The sequence below is a fragment of the Peromyscus californicus genome, unplaced genomic scaffold (assembly GCF_007827085.1).
Source record: "Peromyscus californicus insignis strain IS unplaced genomic scaffold, ASM782708v3 Scaffold_10__1_contigs__length_136768540, whole genome shotgun sequence".
Classification (NCBI taxonomy): Eukaryota; Metazoa; Chordata; class Mammalia; order Rodentia; family Cricetidae; genus Peromyscus; species Peromyscus californicus.
Genome location: NW_026294391.1, coordinates 7502865 through 7525747, shown reverse-complemented (window position 1 = coordinate 7525747; position 22883 = coordinate 7502865). Strand labels below are relative to the sequence as shown.

Here is a 22883-nt window from a genome sequence, read left to right as displayed (position 1 = left end):
GAAATAACTATCCCTGGGTTGTATAACCCATTTTCTCCCACAGAGAAAACCATATCAAAGGACAATGATATATACCACTTGAGACAAGATTATAACTTTCTTTTTTTTTTTTTTTTTTTTGGTTTTTCAAGACAGGGTTTCTCTGTATAGCCTTGACTATACTGGAACTCACTCTGTAGATCAGGCTGGCCTCCAACTCACAGAGATTCACCTGCCTCTGTCTTCCGAGTGTTGGGATTAAAAGCGTTCATCACCACCACCCAGCATGATTATAACTTGTACAAGACTATAAGCATGGACCAAATAATGAATGGGCTTGTAGAGCTGCAGAGAATATGGAAGCTCTTTAGCAAGCACTTAAGGACACTGAAGCAACTTCCTGTTGGAAAAGAATTCAAGTTTGTACTTAGCCGCAAAAGAATGAAATGTGCCCGCAGGACCAGTAAGACAGATAATAAGAGGATGAGCAAGAGTGCATGAAATGACAGCAATGAGATACGAAACAGATTATCTCAGTAGGAACTTCCTCCGTAGTTCTGTGAACCATCTGCGGAGGAGCTCGGGGAACAGGAACCAAGCTCCACTATCACACCTTAGTGAACCGAGAAGTGATAGGCAAAAGGATTCTTTTTCACTTATAAGACATTTGAAATCCAGCAAATGTTAGGGAAAGGTAGGGGATTTCATACTAAAATACAGGGAACTCACAAGCAGCTATCACTTTGAAGAGGATTTTTTTGAAGTTGTAAATTGGAGAAAAATTTCTGAGATCTAAATTCTATTTTCCTGCACAGGTTAACAGACCAACTTGATGTCTTCAGTATAAAGACCTACCCAGGAGGCTTGAACAGAGGATCCTGGACAGCCTGGGAAAGCCCATCTCTTAAATGTAAACAAAACCAAAACTGAAAGGCCCTTTCGAAGATGTTGACATAATTAAACACGAGATAGTGCAAAGATAGCATGATGGGGCCACACATCCTTAGTATCATTAAACATGAGATAATGCAAAGATAGTCCATACAGGTCTGAATATTGTAAAAGAAATATTATAAAAGCTAAAATGGAATTTTCAAAAAAAACTAAGGAGCTATAAATTTATAAACTCCAAGAAAAATGTCTTACACATTTAAGAATGATTATGCATCATTGTGATTCTGTGACTTATAAAAGGATATCAAAACCACCAGGGTATTTTTTATTTTATGGAGTACGTATCTGTCTATTCTATCAGTACCATTTTCCCCTTATAGACTATGGATTTTTCAAATCGGTTTAACTAAAAAATACCCGCCGCTTTGTGTGTGTGTGTCTGAGTGCGTTCCACATATGCTTGGGTGCCCACAGAATCCAGAAAAGGATGTTAGCTCCGCTGGAGCTGCTTGACACAGGTGCTGTGGGCTGAACTCTGGTACTCTAGGACAGCAAGTACTTTTAACTACTATACCATCTCTCTAGCCCCCAGTTTATTTCGAATAGTTAAAGAAAACATTCAAATATTAGTCGTGCAGATGATTCTCCATTGCAAGGAGATTATGCATTGCATGCATTAGAAAGGTGTACTTCCATTGTCTTTGAACAGTATCATTACAATTTAAGCTATGAGTTAACTTTCCCTCCAAATATTCAGAAAACAAGTAAATTAAGCACCTTTTAGAAACTGTAAACTAAACTTGTGTTTCATCCCAAGAAGTATGCTAAATCCTCAGAATCTAGTGACTAGAGTAAAGCAGCGAGAGTCCTAGTCTGGAATTAGCTTGTCCTTGGGTAGGGCCCAGCTCATACCGAACAGCTCAAGCTGGAAATGAATTGGGAGTGTACTAGTGGCTGGAAGTTTTTGAGTTAGATGTGCCAGGAAAGCTTAATAGCGTAATAATAGCTTACCAGTGTAATGTTAGCTTAACAGCATAACAGTGAAATGCTGGCTTAAGTCACGTTTTAGTGGGGAATATATCCTGAAGTTCTAAGAAGCAGCTCAGCTGTCTGGTAATACGATAGTCTAAAGTAAAGCCAGGACTGAAGTTTGCTGTGGGCAGTGAAGATAACTGAAAGATCAGTATCTTTGGGCTAACTGAAGAGTTCCTGAAAGTCAACTGTGGCGGCATTCCTGCTGAGCTCCTGGCTTGGCTCCAGAGAGCAGCACCTAGCCCTAATCCTTCCTTTGTTTAACCACACCTTTTGTTTCTCTTATCGCCCTGTGTGAATCTTGAGAGTCAAGGATCGGAAAGTTTCCCAAGGATCAAAGGCCTATGTGAAACTTGGTCCAGGAAACCCGGAAGACGGAGGTACCTGATAATTCAAGTAATTTGCACCTGGCATTTGGTCTCTGGGAACTGCTTTTGGGTTGCTTTGAAGGTACGGAAATTAGCTGCCTAAACTGTTATAAAGAGTAAATAAATATGCCCTAGGTGAAGGGAAGAGTGCTTCAGTCCTTTGAGGCTGGATCCTCCTGCAGCCATGATAGGCTAGATTCCTTCTTAAGATGCCTCTGTGTCTTCCTTCCATGGACCCTCGTGAACCCACACACTCGTGTAGCGACCACACAGCTACAGTCAATAAATGCCTTCATATCCTGGCAGCAAAACGCTGCATGTAGACCCTTGTTTGGTGTAGATTTTATTTGTGTGTGTACAGCAATGCTTTTGTTTCAGTCTTAGTTGAACATTGCTGCTGTGGGATGGTCTGCATGTCAAATGTGTTGCTCCGATTGGTTAATAAATAAAACACTGATTGGCCAGCAGCCAGGCAGGAAGTATAGGTGGGACAAACAGAGAAGAGAATTCTGGGAAGCGGAAGGCTGAGGCAGAGAGACACTGCCAGCTGCCGCCATGACAAGCGAGATGTAAGGTACCGGTAAGCCACGAGCCACGTGGCAACTTATAGACTAACAGATATGGGTTAATTTAAGATATAAGAACAGCTAGCAAGAAGCCTGAGCCATTAGGCTAAACAGTTTAAATAATATAAGCGTCTGTGTGTTTATTTTATAAGTGGGTTGTCAGACTGACAGGGCTTGGTGGGGGCTGGAGAGAAGCACCAATCTCTCACATTGCACTTCAGGGATTTACTTTTGAGTCCAAGAAATTAAGAGCTGCTTGACCTGAGTTCAGTCTAAAAAGCTGTCCCTTTGGTGGCCTAATATAAGCCAGTGTGGCGATGTCTCATGATTTGGCAGCTCTTCCTGAGAAACTCAGATATCAGCCCCAGATGACCTAACTTGATTGTCATTTTTGAGTTGTCAAATAGCTTTAAAATGAACTTTAGAAAGAAACAAATCACATCTGTTCTTGAGCAAGCAAAAAAAAAAAATCAAAACAACCTCCAAACAAAACAAAAATCAGGAGGGAAAACAATCAATCACAAGATATGATATAGGCATATAGTATAGGCAGCCCTTATTTTAATAAAGCCTTTTAAAAGAATTTATTGCATGCGTACATTTGCTTGGACTCATGGCACACAAGCGGAGGTCAGAGGACAACCTGAAAGAGTTGATTTTTCCTTCCATCATTTGGGTCTAAGTCGTAGGTAGCACTCATGCTGTCAGACTTGGTGGCAAGCACCCTTATTTGTGGAGTCATCTCACAGTGTAGGCGTCTTTTTGTTATTTTTATTTTCTCTTCAGGACAGGGGATAGGGCAGGGGTTTCCTAGGCTGGCCTCAAACTGGATGTCCTTGGCCTTCTGCCTCCAGCTTGTACTGACATTACAAGTATGTACCTGATTTATAGGGTGCTGGGGATGGAACCCAGTGCTTCAAGCATGCTAAAGCAAGCCCTCCATCAACTGAGATATTTTCAAATATCGTTTTATTTGAAATAAAACCCTGTTTTAAGAAAGCCTCCGGGGAGAAGGCACTTTTTGATATTAAAGACAAGAGTTTGCCCAACTGTGAGATATTTATACTTTGATATGAATTTACTTCCTATTTTTTTAAAGTGTTAAAACCTCATTTACTAGCTCTATTGTTTTTACATATCTACGATTATAAGTGAAAACTATTTACACTAAGAAAATCTCATTATCTACCCCACTGCTTAATAAAGACATTGATATTACAAGGGATTGCTTTTTGAAGTCATAGTAACTAGCAAAAACAAATTAAAAAAGAGACCAACACAAAGTTGAGAAGAAAGCAGATGTGTTGTTGGATTGCTAATGCTGCAAGCTAGTCATTCTTTTTTTTTTCTTTTTTGGTTTTTCAAGACAGGGTTTCTCTGTGTAGCTTTGCGCCTTTCCTGGAACTCACTTGGCAGTCCAGGCTGGCCTCGAACTCACAGAGATCCACCTGCCTCTGCCTCCCGAGTGCTGGGATTAAAGGCGTGAGCCACCACCGCCTGGCTGGTTTATTTTCTTGAGACAGGGTCTTGCTGTGCTTTGCTCAGGCTAGCATGATCCTAGCATGATCCTCTTGCCCCTGTCTTCTGAGCACTGGGGTTACAGGTATGTACTTAATTTCTTAATTAGCTACCATCTTCATACCTTCAGTACAGAAGGTAAGAACTCTGAAAAGCTTTAGTTTTGCCTCTCATATGCATACCCTAGATAAAGGTTGGAACTCCATTTTGCCTTGGCTTTCCAATGAATCTAAAGTATAATTGAGTCTCATGCACACAGTTCAATTCTGCGATGTTTACACAAACCAAAAGTCATAATCATGAAGGGACTTGCCTAGAACTCTACTATCAGCAGGTTATTGAAATGTACATACTCTTGAAGTGTTTCACCTGTTAACTCATAAAAAAGAAAAAGCAACCATTCCCTCTTCAACGGAGCACACCACGTTCCTTTCTGGAAAGAGCCCTCTTTTCCTTGAGAATGAGCAGAAAGAGGGGCCAGTACTTACTGCACTTCAAAGGCTCTTAGAAAGGTTCTTTGCAAGCCGGGCGGTGGTGGTGCATGCCTTTAATCCCAGCACTCGGGAGGCAGAGCCAGGCGGATCTCTGTGAGTTCGAGGCCAGCCTGAGCTACCAAGTGAGTCCCAGGAAAAATGCAAAGCTACACAGAGAAACCCTGTCTCGAAAAAAAAAAAAGTAAAATAAAGAAAGGTTCTTTGCTTTCTGATAAAGTAGAATATAAAGAGAGAACAGCACTCAGAGTGGGTGATACTGATCCTGGGACACATTGATTTAGTATTATAGTATCTACTTCAGTACTGTAAAGTCAATTTTCAACCCCGGTTTATGTAATCCATTCAAACAGGAACCAGATGAAGCCCTGTAATCCACAGCACATTCAGAGAAGACCGTGCATTCCTTTAAAAATAATAGAGACTATAGGAACCAACTTGGGATCCAGAAGAGCAATTTTGTGAACAAGGAACCAAGGTAGAAATCTCTGTGATCAGCACTTTGAGAAGTTGGTTTGTCCTATTACATATTTACCATATAACATGGACAGTGGATGAGTGGGCAAACAAAACGCAACATACACACATACAATAGACTACTATTCAACCTTAAAAAAGGGGGAAATTCTGATACATGCTACAACATGGATGAACCTTAAGGACCATGATGCTAAATAAAATAGGCTCGTCATAAAAAGACAAATACTGGACTAGTGAGATGTCTCAGTGGGTAAAGTTGCTTGACCCAAAGCCTGTTGACCTGAAATCAATCCTTAGGACCCACATGGTGGAAGGAGAAAGTCAGTTCCTGAAAGATGACCTCTGATCTCCAGATGCACTATGGTACATGTGCACCTAAGCAACACACACACACACACACACACACACACACACACACACACACACACACACACACTTTAAAAAAATTAAAAAGAGGTAAATACTGTGTGGCCCACTGAGGTTCTTGGAACAGTAACACTATAGAGACAGTGAGCAGAATTATGGCTGTCATGAGCTAAAAGGGAGAGGGGATAGAGACCTTGTTTTAGTTTTAGTTCAGCTGAGGCAGATGAAAGAATTCTGGAGACAGATGGTGGCAATGGTTGCACAATAATATGAATGCACTTAACCCCACAGATCTGTACACTTGAAAATGCTCAAAGTGGGGCTGGAGAGAAGGCTCAGTGGCTAAGAGCAGGTGCTGCTCTTCCAGTGGATCTGAGTTCAGTTCACAACTGCTATAACTCCAACTTCAGGGGATCCTACATTCTCTTCTGGCCCCTGTGGGCACCTGCACTCACATGCATATGCACACACATACATATAATGAAAAATAAATCTCAAAAAGTTAAAAGTGATTTATCATAGGAAACTTTTTTAATATATAGAATTATGACACAAATTTCTGGCAAATTAGCCTGGATTTAACTTTTTTCTGAATCGTAAGATGATTTCCTCTATGAACATAATAAATGGTTTGATTGGTGTATGCCAGTCAAAGCCAAAATAAAACAAAACAAAACATGTGGAAATGGTCAATTTCATGTTAGGTTTATATCATAACCATAAAAAGTTCCAAATGGTGATGTATATTATATAACATCTGCCAAAATCTGTGAAGTTTGGGAAGTGGCAAATACATACTTGAATGTAGATGGAATGATCAAAATAGTACTGTCCTGATATGCCCTCCTCAGTGATATATAATGTATATAACTCATAGTGTTTCCAAAGAAGCTGCTGCTCCTTTTTCTTCATTTGTTTTTGAGACATGGTCTCATGTATCCCAAGCTAGTGTCTATGCATTCAGGCTGTTGTCTATGCATTCTATAGCCGAGGATGGCCTTGAACTTCTGATCCTTCTGCCTCCATCTCCTGAGTGCTTGGACTACAGGCATGTGTAACTATATTTAATTTTTGGAGAGCTGGGGATTGAATCTAGGACTTTCTGCATGCTAGGTTACAATTGTGCTATCCAAGCTACATCTCTAGCTCCTAAAATAACTTTATCTTGAAAAGATACAAAAGTGCTAAGATAGATTTGAAAAAAACCTAATTGCTTTCGCTCACTTCTAAGGGCTTTTTTGAAGTCCACGGTTTGCCCATAGTAAGTGGATAGATAGATGGCTTCTGGTAAACATATAGCTATGATGTTTCATCTTGACTGTCAACTTCTTGAATCTGGGCATGTCTGTGAAGGTACATTCTAGAAGGTTAACAAGAGGGAAAACCCTAGCCAGGCAGTGGTGGCACATGCCTTTAGCCTGGGTCAGAGGCAGGCGGAACTCTGTGAATTTGAGGTCAGCCTGGTCTACAGAGTGAGTTCCAGGACAGCCAGGACTATGTAGAAAGACACTATTTCAAAAAAACAAAAACAAGAGGAAAGTCCTCTCAGAGGGGGCAGCACCTTACAGTCTAGGGAAAAAGGAGTCTAAGAGAAAAACAGTGCTGCTTTATGCCTGCCTGCCTTTGTTCCTTGTTGGTAAATATATCTTATCTTGTTGCTGATGGGGCTATGGCCATTTTTGCTGACAGTGGAGTCCAGCTTTTTCTTCCAACATGGACAGAAGAGCAGCAGCTGTCTAGGAATTCTCCAGTCCTTGAGTACCAGATTTGAATTGCTGAGGTATCCAGCCTTGTGGACTGAACAGTTACTGGGTACTCAGCCTTTCCAGTGTGTAAACAGTCACTGTTGAATATCTACCCTACATTGTGTAAGCCCCTTTGTAGTACATATTCTATTGGTTCTGTTACTTCAGAGAACCTCAACTGACAGTTACATAATTATAATCTCAATTCAGTTTTAGAACATTTTCCCCAATTCCCTTGTGTTTGAAGAAATCTTTGTCTATCCCAAAGCAATAAAGATTTGCCTCTACATTTTGTTTTAAAGGTTTTAGGGGCCATGCCACCAGTGATGTACCTTAGTGGCAAAGTACTTGCCTAGCATGCACACAGTAAATCCCAGGTTTACTCCCCAACACTACAAAACAAAACAAAATTTATAGTTTTAAACTTTTACAATGAATCTAGGATCCATTTTGAGAGAATTCTTGAGTATGGTTGTAAGAGTCCACTTTCATGTCTTTGCTTATGGACTCCAACAGTGGTACCTCCATTTAAAGACTATTCCTTTGTCATTTAATTGCCTTGACATTTTTCATGAAAATTAATTAGAAATGTGAGAATTTATGTCTAAATCTCTTTTTGTTTCATCAGTCTATATATCTATTTTGTTTTCTATAGCTTTATAGTAAATATTGAAATCAATTCTCTTACATTATTATCCTTTGTCATCTTTTTGACATGTCCATATAAATTTCAGGATCACCATGTCAATTTCTAGTTCTCTACTGCTCCCTCTCCCAATGCTGGGGATGGACCTTGGAGCCTTGTGCAGGGTAGGCAAAGCACTCTAACCCTGAGCTACCACTTCCCTGGGTCCCATTGTAGTAATTTCTACAAAGAAATACTGCTGGAATGCTGATAAGAACGGTACAGATCAATATGGAAAAATGCACATCTCCATTTATTTATCTGGTTCTTATTTACTTTCTTTTTACAACAATTGAGTTTTAAGCACATAATCCTTATGTTCAATTTATCACTAGGTATTTTTCTTTTTTGTGATAATATTTTCACATTACTTTTGCTTATATACAGAAACACAGATATGGAGCTTACATCTTATGACCATGGTAAACTTACTATTAATTCTAATAGACTATTATATAGATTCTTTAAGGTTTTCCATATGTAAACCAGGAATAGTGGTGCATGCCTTTGATACCAGCACTCAGGAGGCAGAGGCAGGAGGATCTCTGTGAGTTCAAGGCCAACCTAGAAAGTAAGTTCCAGGACAGCCAGGGCTGTTACAGAGAAAAACCCCGTCTTGAAAAAAGATTTGAGAACCAAAAACCAAAAAGAAAAAGATTTTCACATTTCTGTGAGAGGATAATTTTACATTTTCCTTTCCAACCTTCATGCTTTGAATTTTGTTCTTGTCTTATTAAATTGCTTAGAACCTCCAGGGTGATGTTGAAGTGGTTAAGAGTGGATGATCCTTTGAATGGATAAATAAAATGTAATATAAAAATATTCTGTAAAACTCTGCTACAAGAAGAATATAAAATCATGTCATTCATAGCAAAGTGGATTGAACTGGAGATTATCCAAGTTAAGTGAAATAAGCTTAGGAAGAAAATCATATTTTCTCTCACATGGAGAATCTAGATTTTAAAAAAGACACAAATGGCTATATGGGAAGAAAAAGAACAATGGAAGAAGGTTGGGGGGGGGCAATACAGGATAATGGGGAATTAAACATAACAATGCATGAAAATGTCACAATGAAACCAATTATTTTGTACAATCCATATATGGTAATAACTTTTAAAAAGTAAGTAAAAAGAAGTGGACAACCCTTGCTTTATGCCTAATTGTATTTGTTTTCTGTTGCTGCTTAAAGAGTGATCCATCAGCTGGGCAGTGGTGGGGCATACTTTTAATCCCAGTACTCAGGCAGAGGCAGGTGGATCTCTGAGTTGGAGGTCAACCTGGTCTACAGAGTGAGTTCCAGGACAGCCAGAGTTATGCACAGAAATCCTGGCTCTAAGAAATAAGACAAAACAAAACAAGTGACCACATCAAGCTTACTGGTGTGCTGAAATATCTACATTAAAGGACCCAGCTAAGCCAGCTCTCAGGTATCTTGTTTTGAGTAGTACTTTCTCACTGCAGAGATGGAAACATAAGGAAGTTGTTTTCTAATCAGTTAGAAATGGTAGAGTAAGCGACTCCCCAAAGCAAAAACACTTTGATCTTCAGCCCTAGGAAGTGGACAAGAGCACAAAGACCACCACCACTGGGCTTAGGCCCACCACCCCAGCTAGCTTGTACCTGCCAAAGCCGATGACTCTTTGAGACTGGATGGGGGCGCTACCAGTAACTTGGCCTCCAAAAGTCCTCAGGGCTTCTCATTCCAGACAGTTAAGTCCAGAATTCACGAGAAACAGTTTTGGCATTTCCTGACTGGCAATGTCGTTACATATTCAAACTGTCGTAACTTATTTCTCAGACTTTAAGTGGCTAAAAAGTTCTACTTCTTTTTTCCTTTAGGAAACTTTTGAGTTCTAAAAATATTCTATTCCAAACATGTCTACTAAATTAATGTCATCCCAAAGTCGCAAAACAGTAAATCTGAAGTTGTAGTTTCTATGCTAGATGGAAAAACTCTAACTCTCTCTAAAGTAAAGCAATACAATAAAGATGTCAGCCATATATAATATGAGGGATTCCAGCACTTGTTTATTTCTATTGCAATATTTTAACATATTACTTGAAAATAAAACACTACTTAATCTATTAGATAGTCTATTTACAAATGAACATCTAAATTAAGCTCCGCCTAGAGCTGGCTTTGTGGTTTTAGCATTCCTTTACTGGTTACAGTTTTAGAGAACAAGCTAATCATATTAGTTAGGTGGGGCATCATATTCACTACTGCGACGTCACTACATCCTAGCAGTCAGAGGTATGACATACAGTGAGTGAAGTTTTGAAGCTTAGTTGTTAAAGTGGGGCAAAGATGATGAATGTGTCATTTAAGAATACTTTACTTACAAAGTAAACATTTATTCTGTAATAGGAAAATTTCTCTAAGAATGAAAAGATTGAGAATTGTTATAAAATAACATTTGCAAAATGCCTTTTAATCTGAAAAATAAAACCATCAAAAATGTACTGATCAATTGACCATCCAAAATACCACACAAATTCTAAGCTAGCACTGGTTCAAAAGACCACAAGAAGACAAAGACTATACTTTAATGTTTATTTCCAAGAAAATAAAATGAGTAACCTGTACTTTAATACTTATTTCCAAGAAAGTAAAGTGACTGATGGGATGACATTGAATTATTTTATGCTGGATTTGTGCACTTAGCACTCACACCTGATTTGAGTGGTAATTCAGGGTAACATCAGTTTTTCATGCTGTACTGAGTTGAATTGTCTCTCCCAAAGTTCAGCTCTACCTAGAACCCCAGAATATAACGTATTTGGAAATGGAGGTTTTTCAAATGTAATTAAGATGAGGCATACTGGATCAGGGTGAGCTTTAAACTCAATGATTGGTGTCCTTTTAAGGAGGCCATGTGAAGACAGATAGAAGCACAGAAGACAAGGAAATATGAGGAACCTGTAGAGCCTGGAGGGAAGTGTCTACAAGCCAAGGGATGGGGGCAACCAGCAAAGGTTGGAAGTGGCTGCTTTAAACCACTTGATTTGTGATGCTTTGATTTGGCAGCCTCAGGCAACTAGTACCCATGCCAAATTATATCTTCCTAAAATTACCTATATAGTTCATATGGAGACCATCTTAACACTGGTGCCTTAGAGTTTTAAACAGAGGCTGAAAGAAGTTGACCCAAGCAGGTCTCCCTCATACCTCTCTCCATTTCTGCCTACAAAATGAGGAACAGTGTTCATGTGCTGGGAATAGTTAGGCAGCCAATATCTGAAGATTTTTGACTCATTCCTAACCACAGATTAAACTAGAACTCAAATCAGAACGTATCTTCCTCTGTGGAACTAATGGTTTTCTCCTTTTATAAATCCATACATAATAACTGTACATTATTAGTAGAGAATGGTGTGATGTGTTAAGAAGTGGATGCTGGCCAGCAATCAAGGTATTTAGTATATCTGTCACCTTATACATTTATCCTTTCTTTGTGGTAAGAATACTTAAAATCCTCTTTTGTAGCTATTTGGAAATATTCAATACGATATTGTTAACACAAATCACGTTACTGTGAAAGAGATCACCAGATGACATTCTACTGGCCATCCTCTCCCCATGCTCCCACCCCCAGCTCCCCCAGCTGCTCAGTTTCTGTGAGATCAGCGGTAGACCCCACATTTGAGGGATATCACGCTGCAGCTGTCTTTCTGTGTCTGGCTCATTACACTAGTCACAATGCTGTCCAGGTTCACTCGTGTTGTTGCAAATGACAGGCACGTCATCACTATGGTAATTTTGTTCCCTCCAAATTCTAATGATGTCCTCCTGAATGCTAAACTTGTTTAAATTTAAAGCCACGACTAGGGCAAATAAAGCCCTCAGAAGTTCTTCAGTCATCTTAGGAACTTACTCTGTTTGTTTGGTTAGCTTAAAACTTCTGGTCTCAAACTTAGCTATTTAGAGTGTTACTGGATTAACAAGAATAACATAAAATGGTTCCCTGGGACTCAGCAACCTGAAAGAATTCATGGTCTTCAAAACTATGGCAGTGGTTATCACTACTGAGGACCCCATAAAACAAAAGAATTCATACCAAGCACGGGGTTTGGAGTAGTGGAAGGAGGAAATATGGATGGGCAAAGTTTTAAAAGTCTCTTCCCAAGAGCTGTTCATAACTACTTTCTCTTGTTTTAAAATTTTAATTTGTTTACTATCATCATCATCATCATCATCATTATTATTATTATTATTATTATTATTATTATTATTATTAGTGTGTGTGTGTGTGTGTGTGTGTGTGTGTGTGTGTGTGTGTGTGTGTGTGATGTGTATGTGTTTGTGGGGGATTCATGCTGTGGCATGTGTGTGGAGGTCAGAGGCAACTTTGTGGAGTTGGTTTTCTCCTTCCACTATGTGGGCTTCGGACATAAGCCCTGGCAGCAAGTGCCTTTACCTGCTGAGTCATCTCACTGGCCCTTTTCTTTTTCAGACAATCTTACTATGTAGACCAGGTTGGCTTCTAACTTGTGATCCTCCTGCCTTAGTCTCCTGAATGCTGAGGATCAAACCAAAGATCTTGCACATGCCAAGCAAGTGTTCTACCACTGAGTTATATCCCCAATCTATGCCTGTGTCTAGATTGTATTTTCTAGGCCCTTACATTCTAAAGTCAGAGGTCAAAGGACAACTTACAAGAGTTGATTATCTCCTTCCACTATGTGGGTTCCAGTGATCAAACTCAGGTCATCAAGCTTGGCAGCAAGCACCTTTACCTGTTGAGCCATCTTACCAGCTCCAGACTCATTTTAAAGATTTTATTTTTAATTATGTTTACATACATATGTCTATGTATGAGTATGTGCCTGTGAATACAGTTGCCTATAGAAGCCAGAAAAGGGTATTGAATCTCTTGGAGCTAGAGTTACAGGCAGTTGTAAGCTGTCTGATGTGGATGGTGGGAACTGAACTTGGGTCTTCTGGAAGAATAGCAAGTGCTCTCTCTCCAGCCCCTATACACATAATTTGGAACTGTTAATGAGCTCTGACTCATATACGCACTATATAAAAAGCAAAACTGGGGGAGGGGTAGATGGCTCAGTGAGTAAAGTGTGCACCATGTAAGCATTAGGGCTTGAGTTCAGATCCCCAGAATCCTTATAAAAAGCTGGGCTCAGCATTGTATCCATAACCTCAATGCTGGAGGATCCCTGCAGCTCACTGGCCAGTCCACCTAGACAAATAAAAAAGCTGCAGGTTTAGTGAGAGACCTTGTCTCAAAAAATAAGGTAGAGAGTGAGCAAAGAAGACACTCCATGTCAATCTCTGGCCTCTACATGTATGCATATGCATGTGCACATGTATTCACATAGCCTCATAAATGTTACCCCCATCCCCACACAAAGCCAAACTAACTAAGGAACTCTGATAATTAATTTAAGTTGACCAAATTTATGGAGTGAAGCCACTGTTCAATAACTATAATTATACGGTGTAAAGTTGAAACATCATGCAACATTCTTAGCTTAGCTTTTCCCACAGTGGTCCTCATCAAAATATGGCGCTACAGAATTTCAAAGTAAAAGATTTGTGCCTGAATTAGTTTGAGAAATGCTGTAAATTGCCTTTATTATGTTTAGGTATGTTCCCTGTATTCTGGATCGCTCCAAGACCTTTAAATAAATCTCAAAAGGTTTCTTCAGGACATCTTAGCACTGTTAATATAATAATGCCCATTCTGAATCCCACACTTAGCCATCAAATAACCAATCAATCAAAGTCTTTTCTCCCTTCCTGCCATAGTATTACCTAGCAGATGAAAGTTCTATAGAAAATCCTGTAAAGTTTTGCTTTAGTGTAATCTGTATTCTGTGGTGGATGAATCAAATGGTTCTATCCACCAAACAGTTCTAGGTCTTCCAAAGCAAGTTGTGTTCTCTTCTTAAGACAAAGAGCTTCCTACACAAATGACTGACATGTACTATTACCATCAGAACCATCCAAGAAGACTTTCACTGTAGAAATCAGTCAAGCTTTCTGATACTACACTGAGGGCAGGCATGGATGGTCAGTTTCTGTTTCTATTCTTTTCTTTTTCTTTTTTGGGACAGGGTCTCACTATGCAGTCTTGGCTGGCCTGGAACTCTCTATGCAGACCAGGCTGGCCTCAAAATGATAGAGATCTGCCTGCCTTAGCTTCCCAAGCACTGGGATTAAAGGCATGTGCCACCACACCTGGTTTAGCTTTTTTATTTTGTGCCCTAATCTGCTGTCAAAGAAGCCTGCCAAATTTAATGATGGACCATCCTCTTATGTTTGAAGAAGACACCAAATTTATGAATCCCAGTGTCCCAGTGATATTAACTATTCTTGTGTGTGAATATATCTAGTCCACTGCACAGAATCTCATTTTTTTATCACTTCTATATGTATGCTTGAGGAATAATGTTTTGAGGCAACAGAAAGAAATCGCTGTTAGGATTAATAGTTAATTATAATAGAAATAAAAAATACCTTGGTAAATTAGGGTTGTGCTACACTTTAACAAACTCATCACTTGCATGCACACATTATTTATAAACATAAGTACATACAATTTCCCCATTGTGGCTGCCTAGCATTGTACTTCACATATACTTTATTTTAGCTTGTAATCTATACTATATAGTTTGCCCCATTTTTCACAGATCCAAAGAAATTGAAAACGGAGTGCTAAGATAGAGATCTGCGAATCCTTATAAAGTAAAAAGGTTTGCTAACTACTAAATGTTCTCCAAACAAGAAAACTAAAAAGACAAGACTTACATCTAGCAGTGTGTGAAGATGCTGATCCTGGAAAACACTGTGTAGAAAATCTAGGTCCTTTTCACTGCAGTCTGTAAGTGCGTGGATCTCTTCCAGGCTGTCCAGCACCTGAGAGACGGCTCCTGTGGGGGGCGGGGTGAAATGGAAAAGAAACTGCTAGTACACCATCAATGTTACCCTAGCTTGCAACCTTAAGCTTGCATTTAATAACAACGAGTTTCAGAACTCAGAAGGCTTGTGTTCTTATGAAGGAGAGGCTTAAATGTGCTTCATATCATTTAAGGGCAGAATATCTTGAGTGTTTACGTTCTCAACAACGGATTTGTGTCTTTTGTTTTTGAAAGTGAACTTAAGCTTGCATATTTAAATTAAAGCACTCTGTCAACATAACTGGGCTACTATGACAGAAGATCTGGGTGTAGCAAGTTAGATATCAGCTGGACAGTAAGGGTATGAGGACCGCAAGGCATTTGCAACATTACAGAAACAACCCAGGTGGGCCTTTCACAGGAGGCATTCTATCAAGAACCAGGAGAACAGTCGACTATGGATAAGAGGCACAGACTATCAATTGAGAGCTCTCGCTCCTTAAAATAAGCTTGGATTTTTTTTTCTAGTTTTAGTTAGCAAAGACCTTAGTGAATTTATTCCTTTTAAAAATTTACATACGAAGTCAAGAGAACCAAAGTCATTCTCATTGTCTCAGGACCTTATACAGACCCCAAGACAAAGGGCTGGTAGACAAACAGGCATATACATAATAGACACATCCAAATACCACATGCAATTTTTAGGAAAGCTGTTTTGTAGGGCAAAGAGAACGGAAGTGTTATCAGTTTCCGTACATTTCCTCATGCTCAGCACACTAGGCAGGTATCATTAATGAAAGATACATATGAGCAATATTAAAATCATCTACACAGCCTTAAAGAACCAATAAACTTGTTTTACTCTACAGGCAATATGCAAACATACAGTCTATAAAAAGAACCCCAAGAGGCATCAGCACATTTGTATATACCAAGAAAGTCTAAGAATAAGTGCTCCATTCATAGTTAAGTCTTCAGATCAGTGGTCCTCAGCTGGGTGGGGGATTTGGATTTTGCTCTCCAAGGGTGCATTTCTTAGTGTCTAGGGTTATTTTGGGTTGTCACAATAGCAGAAGGGAGGGTGACTATTGGCCTGTGGTAGTAGAGGCTAGGGATGGTACTAAATATCCTCCAAAGTCTAGGACAGCACCCCACAACGAAGAGTTACTGACCCCAAATGTCAGTGCTGAGTTTGACAAAGCCTGTTTCAGACAAAAGTGGAATATTCTTTAGGAACCATTTCTAGTTCTTCTTGTCTCCGATCCCATCCGTTACAATGCACTTTTTGGTGAGAATGTAAATCAGGGTTACTCCCTAGAAGGTAATCTGGCAACACGCATCAAGAAACCTTAAGTGCTAATGTGTTTCAATTTGCTAATTTCATGTGCAAAAATCTTCCTTAGAGAGAAAAATAAGAGGATTCTGTATAAGGATATTTGTCATATAAATGGAAGATAAATCTAATAGATAATGATTATGTAAATTATAGGATGTTCACATAATGAAATATATAGCTGAATAAAAATTATTTTGGAAAAAATGTAAAGATATAGGAAAATTCTCATGATATAAACTTTAGAAAAGTAAAATACAAAACCATGTAACATATTTCCTAATTATGGTTAAAAAAACCACAGACAGACAGACAGACAGACAGACAGACACACACACACACACACACACACACACACACAGAGCAGAAAAATTAGAACTAAATACACCAGAAGTGTAACAGCAGCTCTCATTTCCCTACTTAGTTCATCCTGTTCTTGTCCATATGCCCCAAGGTTTCTACAATAGCAAAAACAAGTTGCTACCTAAGCTCCTGATTTTCATAGCACTAGCTACATTAAAATTTTCGTGTTTAAGTCACAAATCAGGTGGCTATCCACATGGAAATTACTGTGGCTATTTAAAACATTATCTTTATTGTGGGACAGTTATGGATGCAATGCACTTGTAAAAAAATGACACAAAGATCAAAGTTTATCCAGTTTCCTCCAATAGTATCATATGACAAAACCTTAGTAGATATCACAGTCAGGATGATGACATAGGTACAAGAAGCTACAAAACATCCATCCCCACAAGGCGCCTTCATGATGTCTTAGAGCCATCATTTGCCTCCTATTCTGCTCTCTCTAAGCCCTGACAACTACCAATCTGTTCTCCACTTGTATAATTTTGCCATTTTAGGGACGTGATCTAAATGAAATCCCATAGCATATACCCATTGGAGATTGGCTCTTTTTCCAAACCTAGCATACTTCTCTGCAGTCATCCAGTTTGTTCCTCTTTGCTGCTGAGTTGTAGTCCATGGTATGAATATGCCAATTTGACCATTTATTTGCTGAGAAATAACTAATGGCACTTTTGGATAATTTCTGCCTGTCAGGCTACCGAGATTTTCACCAGAAACATTAAGTAGATGTTGAATGGGAGAAAAAGGTCCAAGGTAGAAATCAGTCCTCATTGCCCCTGCTGTTCCTGAAGATGTATGGACACAATCTATTGCCTTTTACCTGCTCTCAGGATTTTTACTTTGCTCACTGGAGCAACAAACAAACAAAACTCTCAAAGAACAGTACAGCAACAACAAAACTCTGTAAAGTAGCACAAGCACAAAACCAGCTTTATCCATCCTTACTGAAGGATCTGGAAAGTTAAGAGAACATGTAGGAAAAATTAGTCCCCATGTCCCTATGAATCTCGAATTCCCTAAAGCATATCATCATTAGCAGAATTAAATGATACTGGGGTTATCAAATTGTTAAAATCAGTTCTAAAGTCCTGAACTTATGAAACTAAAACAATAAAAATATTAAGGAAATAGTCTTTTTGTATACTTAAAGTCAGCAGATAACATAAAACCTAGTTATTATTTCTGTTCACTCATTTTAGTAATTATTGTGTTAATATATATATATACACATACATATATATATACACACACACACATAGACACATACTATATAGCAGCTTACTAATAAGATTAAAACAAAATGTACTGAGTGAATACTAACATGGCCAGGCCAATGATTGGAAAGCAATTCTGTCTGTACCTGAACAGGGTATATCATTGGTTGATCTGTGAACTCCCCAAGTACCCGTGACATTCTTGTCCTGTCAGCACATTCCATGACTTACTTACTGGACATTTGTTTATTCCTTTTTTAAAAAGAGTAATAAAATCTCCAAGGCGGGTCTTTATTTATTTTATTATGCTATTTATTGTTATTATTATCTGTTATTTATTTTATAATGTCTACAAGCTGTACACTGGATTAAGTCATTTAGAATGATTAATAAACGCTGGAGAGATGGCTTGGTGGTTATGATCACCTGCTGCTCTTGCAGAGGACCCAGGCTCAATTCCTAGCTCACAATTGCCTCTAACTCCAGCTCTAGGGAGATTTGATGCCTCTGACCTCTGTGGGTACCTGTACTCACGGGATATACCCCCCTCCACACACATATAATTAAAATAATAAAAATAAGTTAAAAAGAGAATTCATAATAACAGTAGCTCCTAATTCTTTAGTTTCTATTATTTGCCAACACATAAAGGCAAACATCATTCCATCTTTCTACATAGGAGATCTGCTTTCAGAAGGTTCCAGCTAGGAAGTGATAGAACTAGTGCTCAGCTCTGGCCTTGTCTAGCTTCAAAATCTATGCTTTGCCTGACTTACTACACTAATTGGCTGTGCTAGGAAGCACAGAGGAAACTTGAACAGTTACAGTTCATGCACAGAAATGGAGGCTGGAAAAGAACTTGACCCTATTGCATTAGCCCATAACCAAGTGCCTTACTGAAGTGAAAGTTTCTCCTTTGTGCCAGGTGCTAGGGAAGGGCTTTAAGGAAAACAGAACTATGCTCTCGAGCCTCAAGGAGCTCTCGGGTTGGTGTATGCAGGAGGCAAACTACACCTTGAAGTGAATGATCCTGGGACAGGGTTGGAAAGGAAAAGGAGGATGAGTCCTTGCCTTAACCAGGGGATGTATCTGCTGATGGGGCTGCTGGATAGATGTCTTTCTGAAAACATCGAAGAAATCTGTTAGCTTGCATTCCCATGGTCTCCAATGGTCTATTAAATCTCTTTATCTGTCATTTCTGGAGTAACTCATAGTCAAAGCTTGTACACATTTAAAGTACGCTCTCTCACGAAAGGGAGCATTTCCCCAGTTGCACTCAAGTGCTCGCCTACTTACAGGTCTGAAAAAGGCCCAGAAAATTGTCTGCAATTATGTAGCATTGTTTCATTTCATTTTTCTTTCATTTTTCAAATCGAATAAATGGTTTTGCTCTAATTTTAAAATCTTTTCTTCACCTTTGGCCACTGTTTATTATTATTATTATTATTATTATTATTATTATTATTATTATTATTATTCTCAGAGCTGGGGATTGAAGCCAAGGCTACAGTCATGGCTGGCAGATACTCTTCTACTGAGCTACACTCCATCCCAAACCGTGATCATTTCAATAGCTTCTTTTTAAAGAACCTATTCTAGTCTTATTACTTGTTTATTTCTGTTTGTGCTTTGTTTTTGTTTTTGTTTTTTTGGAGACAGGGTCTCACTATATAGCCCTGGATGGCCTAGAACTTACAAGAGATCCTCTAGCTCTGCTTGTACCACTGTGGCCTGCAGTCTTGTTCTTTCTTTCTTTGGGTTTGACCAGCAGAACCACAAAATACATTTTGGGTCTGACAGATGTGTACAACTAGTATCTCTAACCAAGTACCAAGCCCATCTAAAAGGCCCACAGTTTTTCAATGAAAGAGAAAAGGTAACAAAAATAAATTAACCTGGGGCTGGAGAGGTGGCTAGTGGCTAAAGCAGTGGTTACACTTGCAGAGGACCCAGGTTTGATTCCCAGCAGCCACAGAGTGGCTCACAACCATCTGTAACTCCAGTTCTAGGGGATATGATGCTTCTTCTGATCTTCAAGGGCACCAGAAACACACGTGGTACACACACACGTGGTACACACACACTTGGTACACACACAGAGAGAGAGAGAGAGAGAGAGAGAGAGAGAGAGAGAGAGAGAGAGAGAGAGAGGCAAAACATTCAATAAAATAAAATCAATAAACCTAGTTAAAAACTAAATTGACACAAAGATTTTGGTAGGGCTTCCCTATTGTAATTGTTTCAGATTTTAAATACAGGCACTAGTGGTAATTACACACACAGACTATTAAGCTGTTACTAGTATTCATTTTATAGATCAATATTGTCATATAGGAACTAGCTATTCTTTTCAAAGATTGAAAATGATGCTTTTCCTATAAAATCCTGGAGTAAATGTCTTAAAAACTGCCTTAAAAACAGTCAATCAGCCAATAAGAAGCGGTCCCCAAGTTCTCCCTAGGAGACGGCTATCTAACGGCCCAACCGCAGGCATCTAGTTGCTTTGTATTCGGGCTGCACTTTGTAGAGTGTGTGTTTCAAAAGGACGCTTTATCAAGGACCCTTGACTAAAAGTATTTTTTTTCTAAACAAATTTTCAAGAATTTAGAGTTAAGTATTAAAATAGAAGATTTATCCATAGAAAATATTTTATTGTTTGGAGACAGAGTCTTACTGTGTAGCTCAGGCTGGCCTCAAATTCCTGATCTTCTTATCTCAGTCTCCCAAGAGATGGGCTTACAGGTATGAGCTAGCATGCCCAGATAAAAATCACAGTGGAAGTTATTTCTATACCAACACATGTATGGTAATTTATATTTTTATCCTTGCTATCTTATGTGATTTTACAGTAACCCTGTTGTGCAGGCAAATACTTTTATATTTGAAAAACAGGAGGCTCATCAGGGTTTGATAACCTATCCAAGGGCCACTCTCAGATGGGGAGCAGAGGAATGAATCCTAGTGTCCACCTGTGACTCCTGTTCCAGGGGTCCCTCTGTCACTTCAAACCACATAGTACCTCAGCAATGCACCCGATCACATGTTCAGTAATGCTGTGCTTTCCAATTTCTAGTCTCTTTTTAATCTCATTTGCATTTACCATATAAGGTTCTTTTCTAGCATTTGGTCCAAACTTTTACACTGATAAATTTACTAAAAGCAATTATATCCTGGCTTAGGATAATATTTTACACAGTTCGTTCAGTAATCAAGTGTGTTTCTAAAAATTCAGGTTGAAAATCATACACTTGAATTTTGAACATTTCTATTTTTCAAAAGAATCTCACTTCTAAAAATGTTTTTCTGAAAAGTCTTCTGTTGCTATTATGAACTAATAGTCAAAATAGCTTAAATAGTCAACTACTTTAAAAATGTTTTCTAGGCCTATGTATTTAAAGAGGAATATGTTTTTAAGGTCAACAAAAGCTTTGGATCCAGAACAGTTTTATTTCAAGAGTGGAAAAGTCTCACAAAAAATTACCAAGTAAAAATAAACCCAAAAGGACAACAGAAAAATAAACAGAATAATGTTTAAACTAAGCGGTTCTCAGCGTCAATGTAGGCTGAATCCCTCTCAAAACCTTTCCCCCCACATAGCAAACTGTGAACAATTCTAAACAGGCAGAAGGCCGACAAGCACCCAGCCCACAGAGTTGTTACCACTTGCTGTACTGCTCTATCCCATGGAGCGCCAGCTATCCATCTGGCCATTCAGTGCATTTCTCATTCATGCCAGAGTAAGCGGCCGAGTGGCTAACCCCAGTCACTTCTCTCTTAGACAGCTAACAGGTTTCTATTCTTCTCCAGACAAACTTTAAATACAGCAAAGTATACACATCTCAAGCTTGCCAGTCAATTGGCTTTGGTGTTCCAATGTTTACATGGCAGTTATTTCAAGAAAGATCTGTGTGCATTTCTCATATACATGTACAGCTATGCAACTTGCTAACACTGGCAAGTGAAGCATGTGAATGCAGCTCACTTCTGAAGGGGAAGCAATACCTTCTATTGCCTAGTTCATGAGTGGCTCATTAACACAACACTGTACTACTGTACACACACTCTCATCACCCCCAAAACAACTCCCTTGCAAACATGATACCTTTTTAAAGACAGGATTTCATTATGTAGCTCAGGCTGGCCTTGAAGTTATGATTATCAGGTCTCGTCTTCCTTGAGTGCTAGGATTTTTGGATGTGAACCCTGTCCCTGGCTAAGCAATATGTTTAAAAATTTTGTTTTGCCTGGTTTGGTGGCTGTCCTGGAACTCACTTTGTAGACCAGGCTGGCCTTTAACTCATAGAGATCTGCCTGCCTCTGCTTCTCAAGTGCTGGGATTAAAGGCATGAGACAGTAGGCATAAGTAGCAACATTTTTTGAGCACTATTTTTTCAAAGTACTTTAACAATATTCTGCTAGCCCTAAAATGCCCATTTGTGTAAAGTTTCACACAGATTGGTAAGGATGACTGATAGGATGCTCATCCTCAATTGTGATAATAGGTGTGGCTGGTTAAAAAGGATAGTGAGAGAGGAAAGAGGAAAGAGGAGAGAAGAAGGGAGGAAGCAATTGCTTGCTTGCTTGCTTTTCATTTTTTTAGCCACCAGCATGGATATATAGGTAGCCGCTGAAACCCCTAAGATCCTGTCCCCTGCTATTCCTACTGTTTGTGATCAACTCCTTCTCCTGGCATGGGGACTGAGCATATAGAATGTCACTTCTGTGGCAAAGTTAAAAAATTGTTCTCTGTCTTGGGAACACAAGGGAACAACTCTTGCCTTCTCTTTAGTCATTTGTGTTGGGGCAGCAAGCTGCCACGTTGTGAACAGCCTTGTAGACAAGGCCACAGCCAGTGAGGAAGAGAAATTTTCTACTAACCACTGGGTGAGTTTGAAAGATTTCACCTATAGTCATTGCCTTCGAAGGGGGATGGCAGCTCTGGAGTGCCATCACAAGAGATGTGGAGGCAGAGGCACTTAGCAAAG

General features: G+C 39.2%; 1 protein-coding gene across 15 annotated transcripts in view; it reads right to left on the bottom strand.

Annotated features, from left to right (window-relative positions):
• Cask (calcium/calmodulin dependent serine protein kinase) overlaps positions 1-22883 on the bottom strand; it is a 334225-nt gene that overhangs the window by 61222 nt on the left and 250120 nt on the right. For all 15 annotated transcript variants that reach the window (XM_052737240.1, XM_052737152.1, XM_052736894.1 and 12 more), the window contains one exon: positions 14894-15015. In XM_052737240.1, the coding sequence (XP_052593200.1) occupies positions 14894-15015 (122 nt within the window). The remainder of the gene's footprint in view (positions 1-14893; positions 15016-22883) is intronic.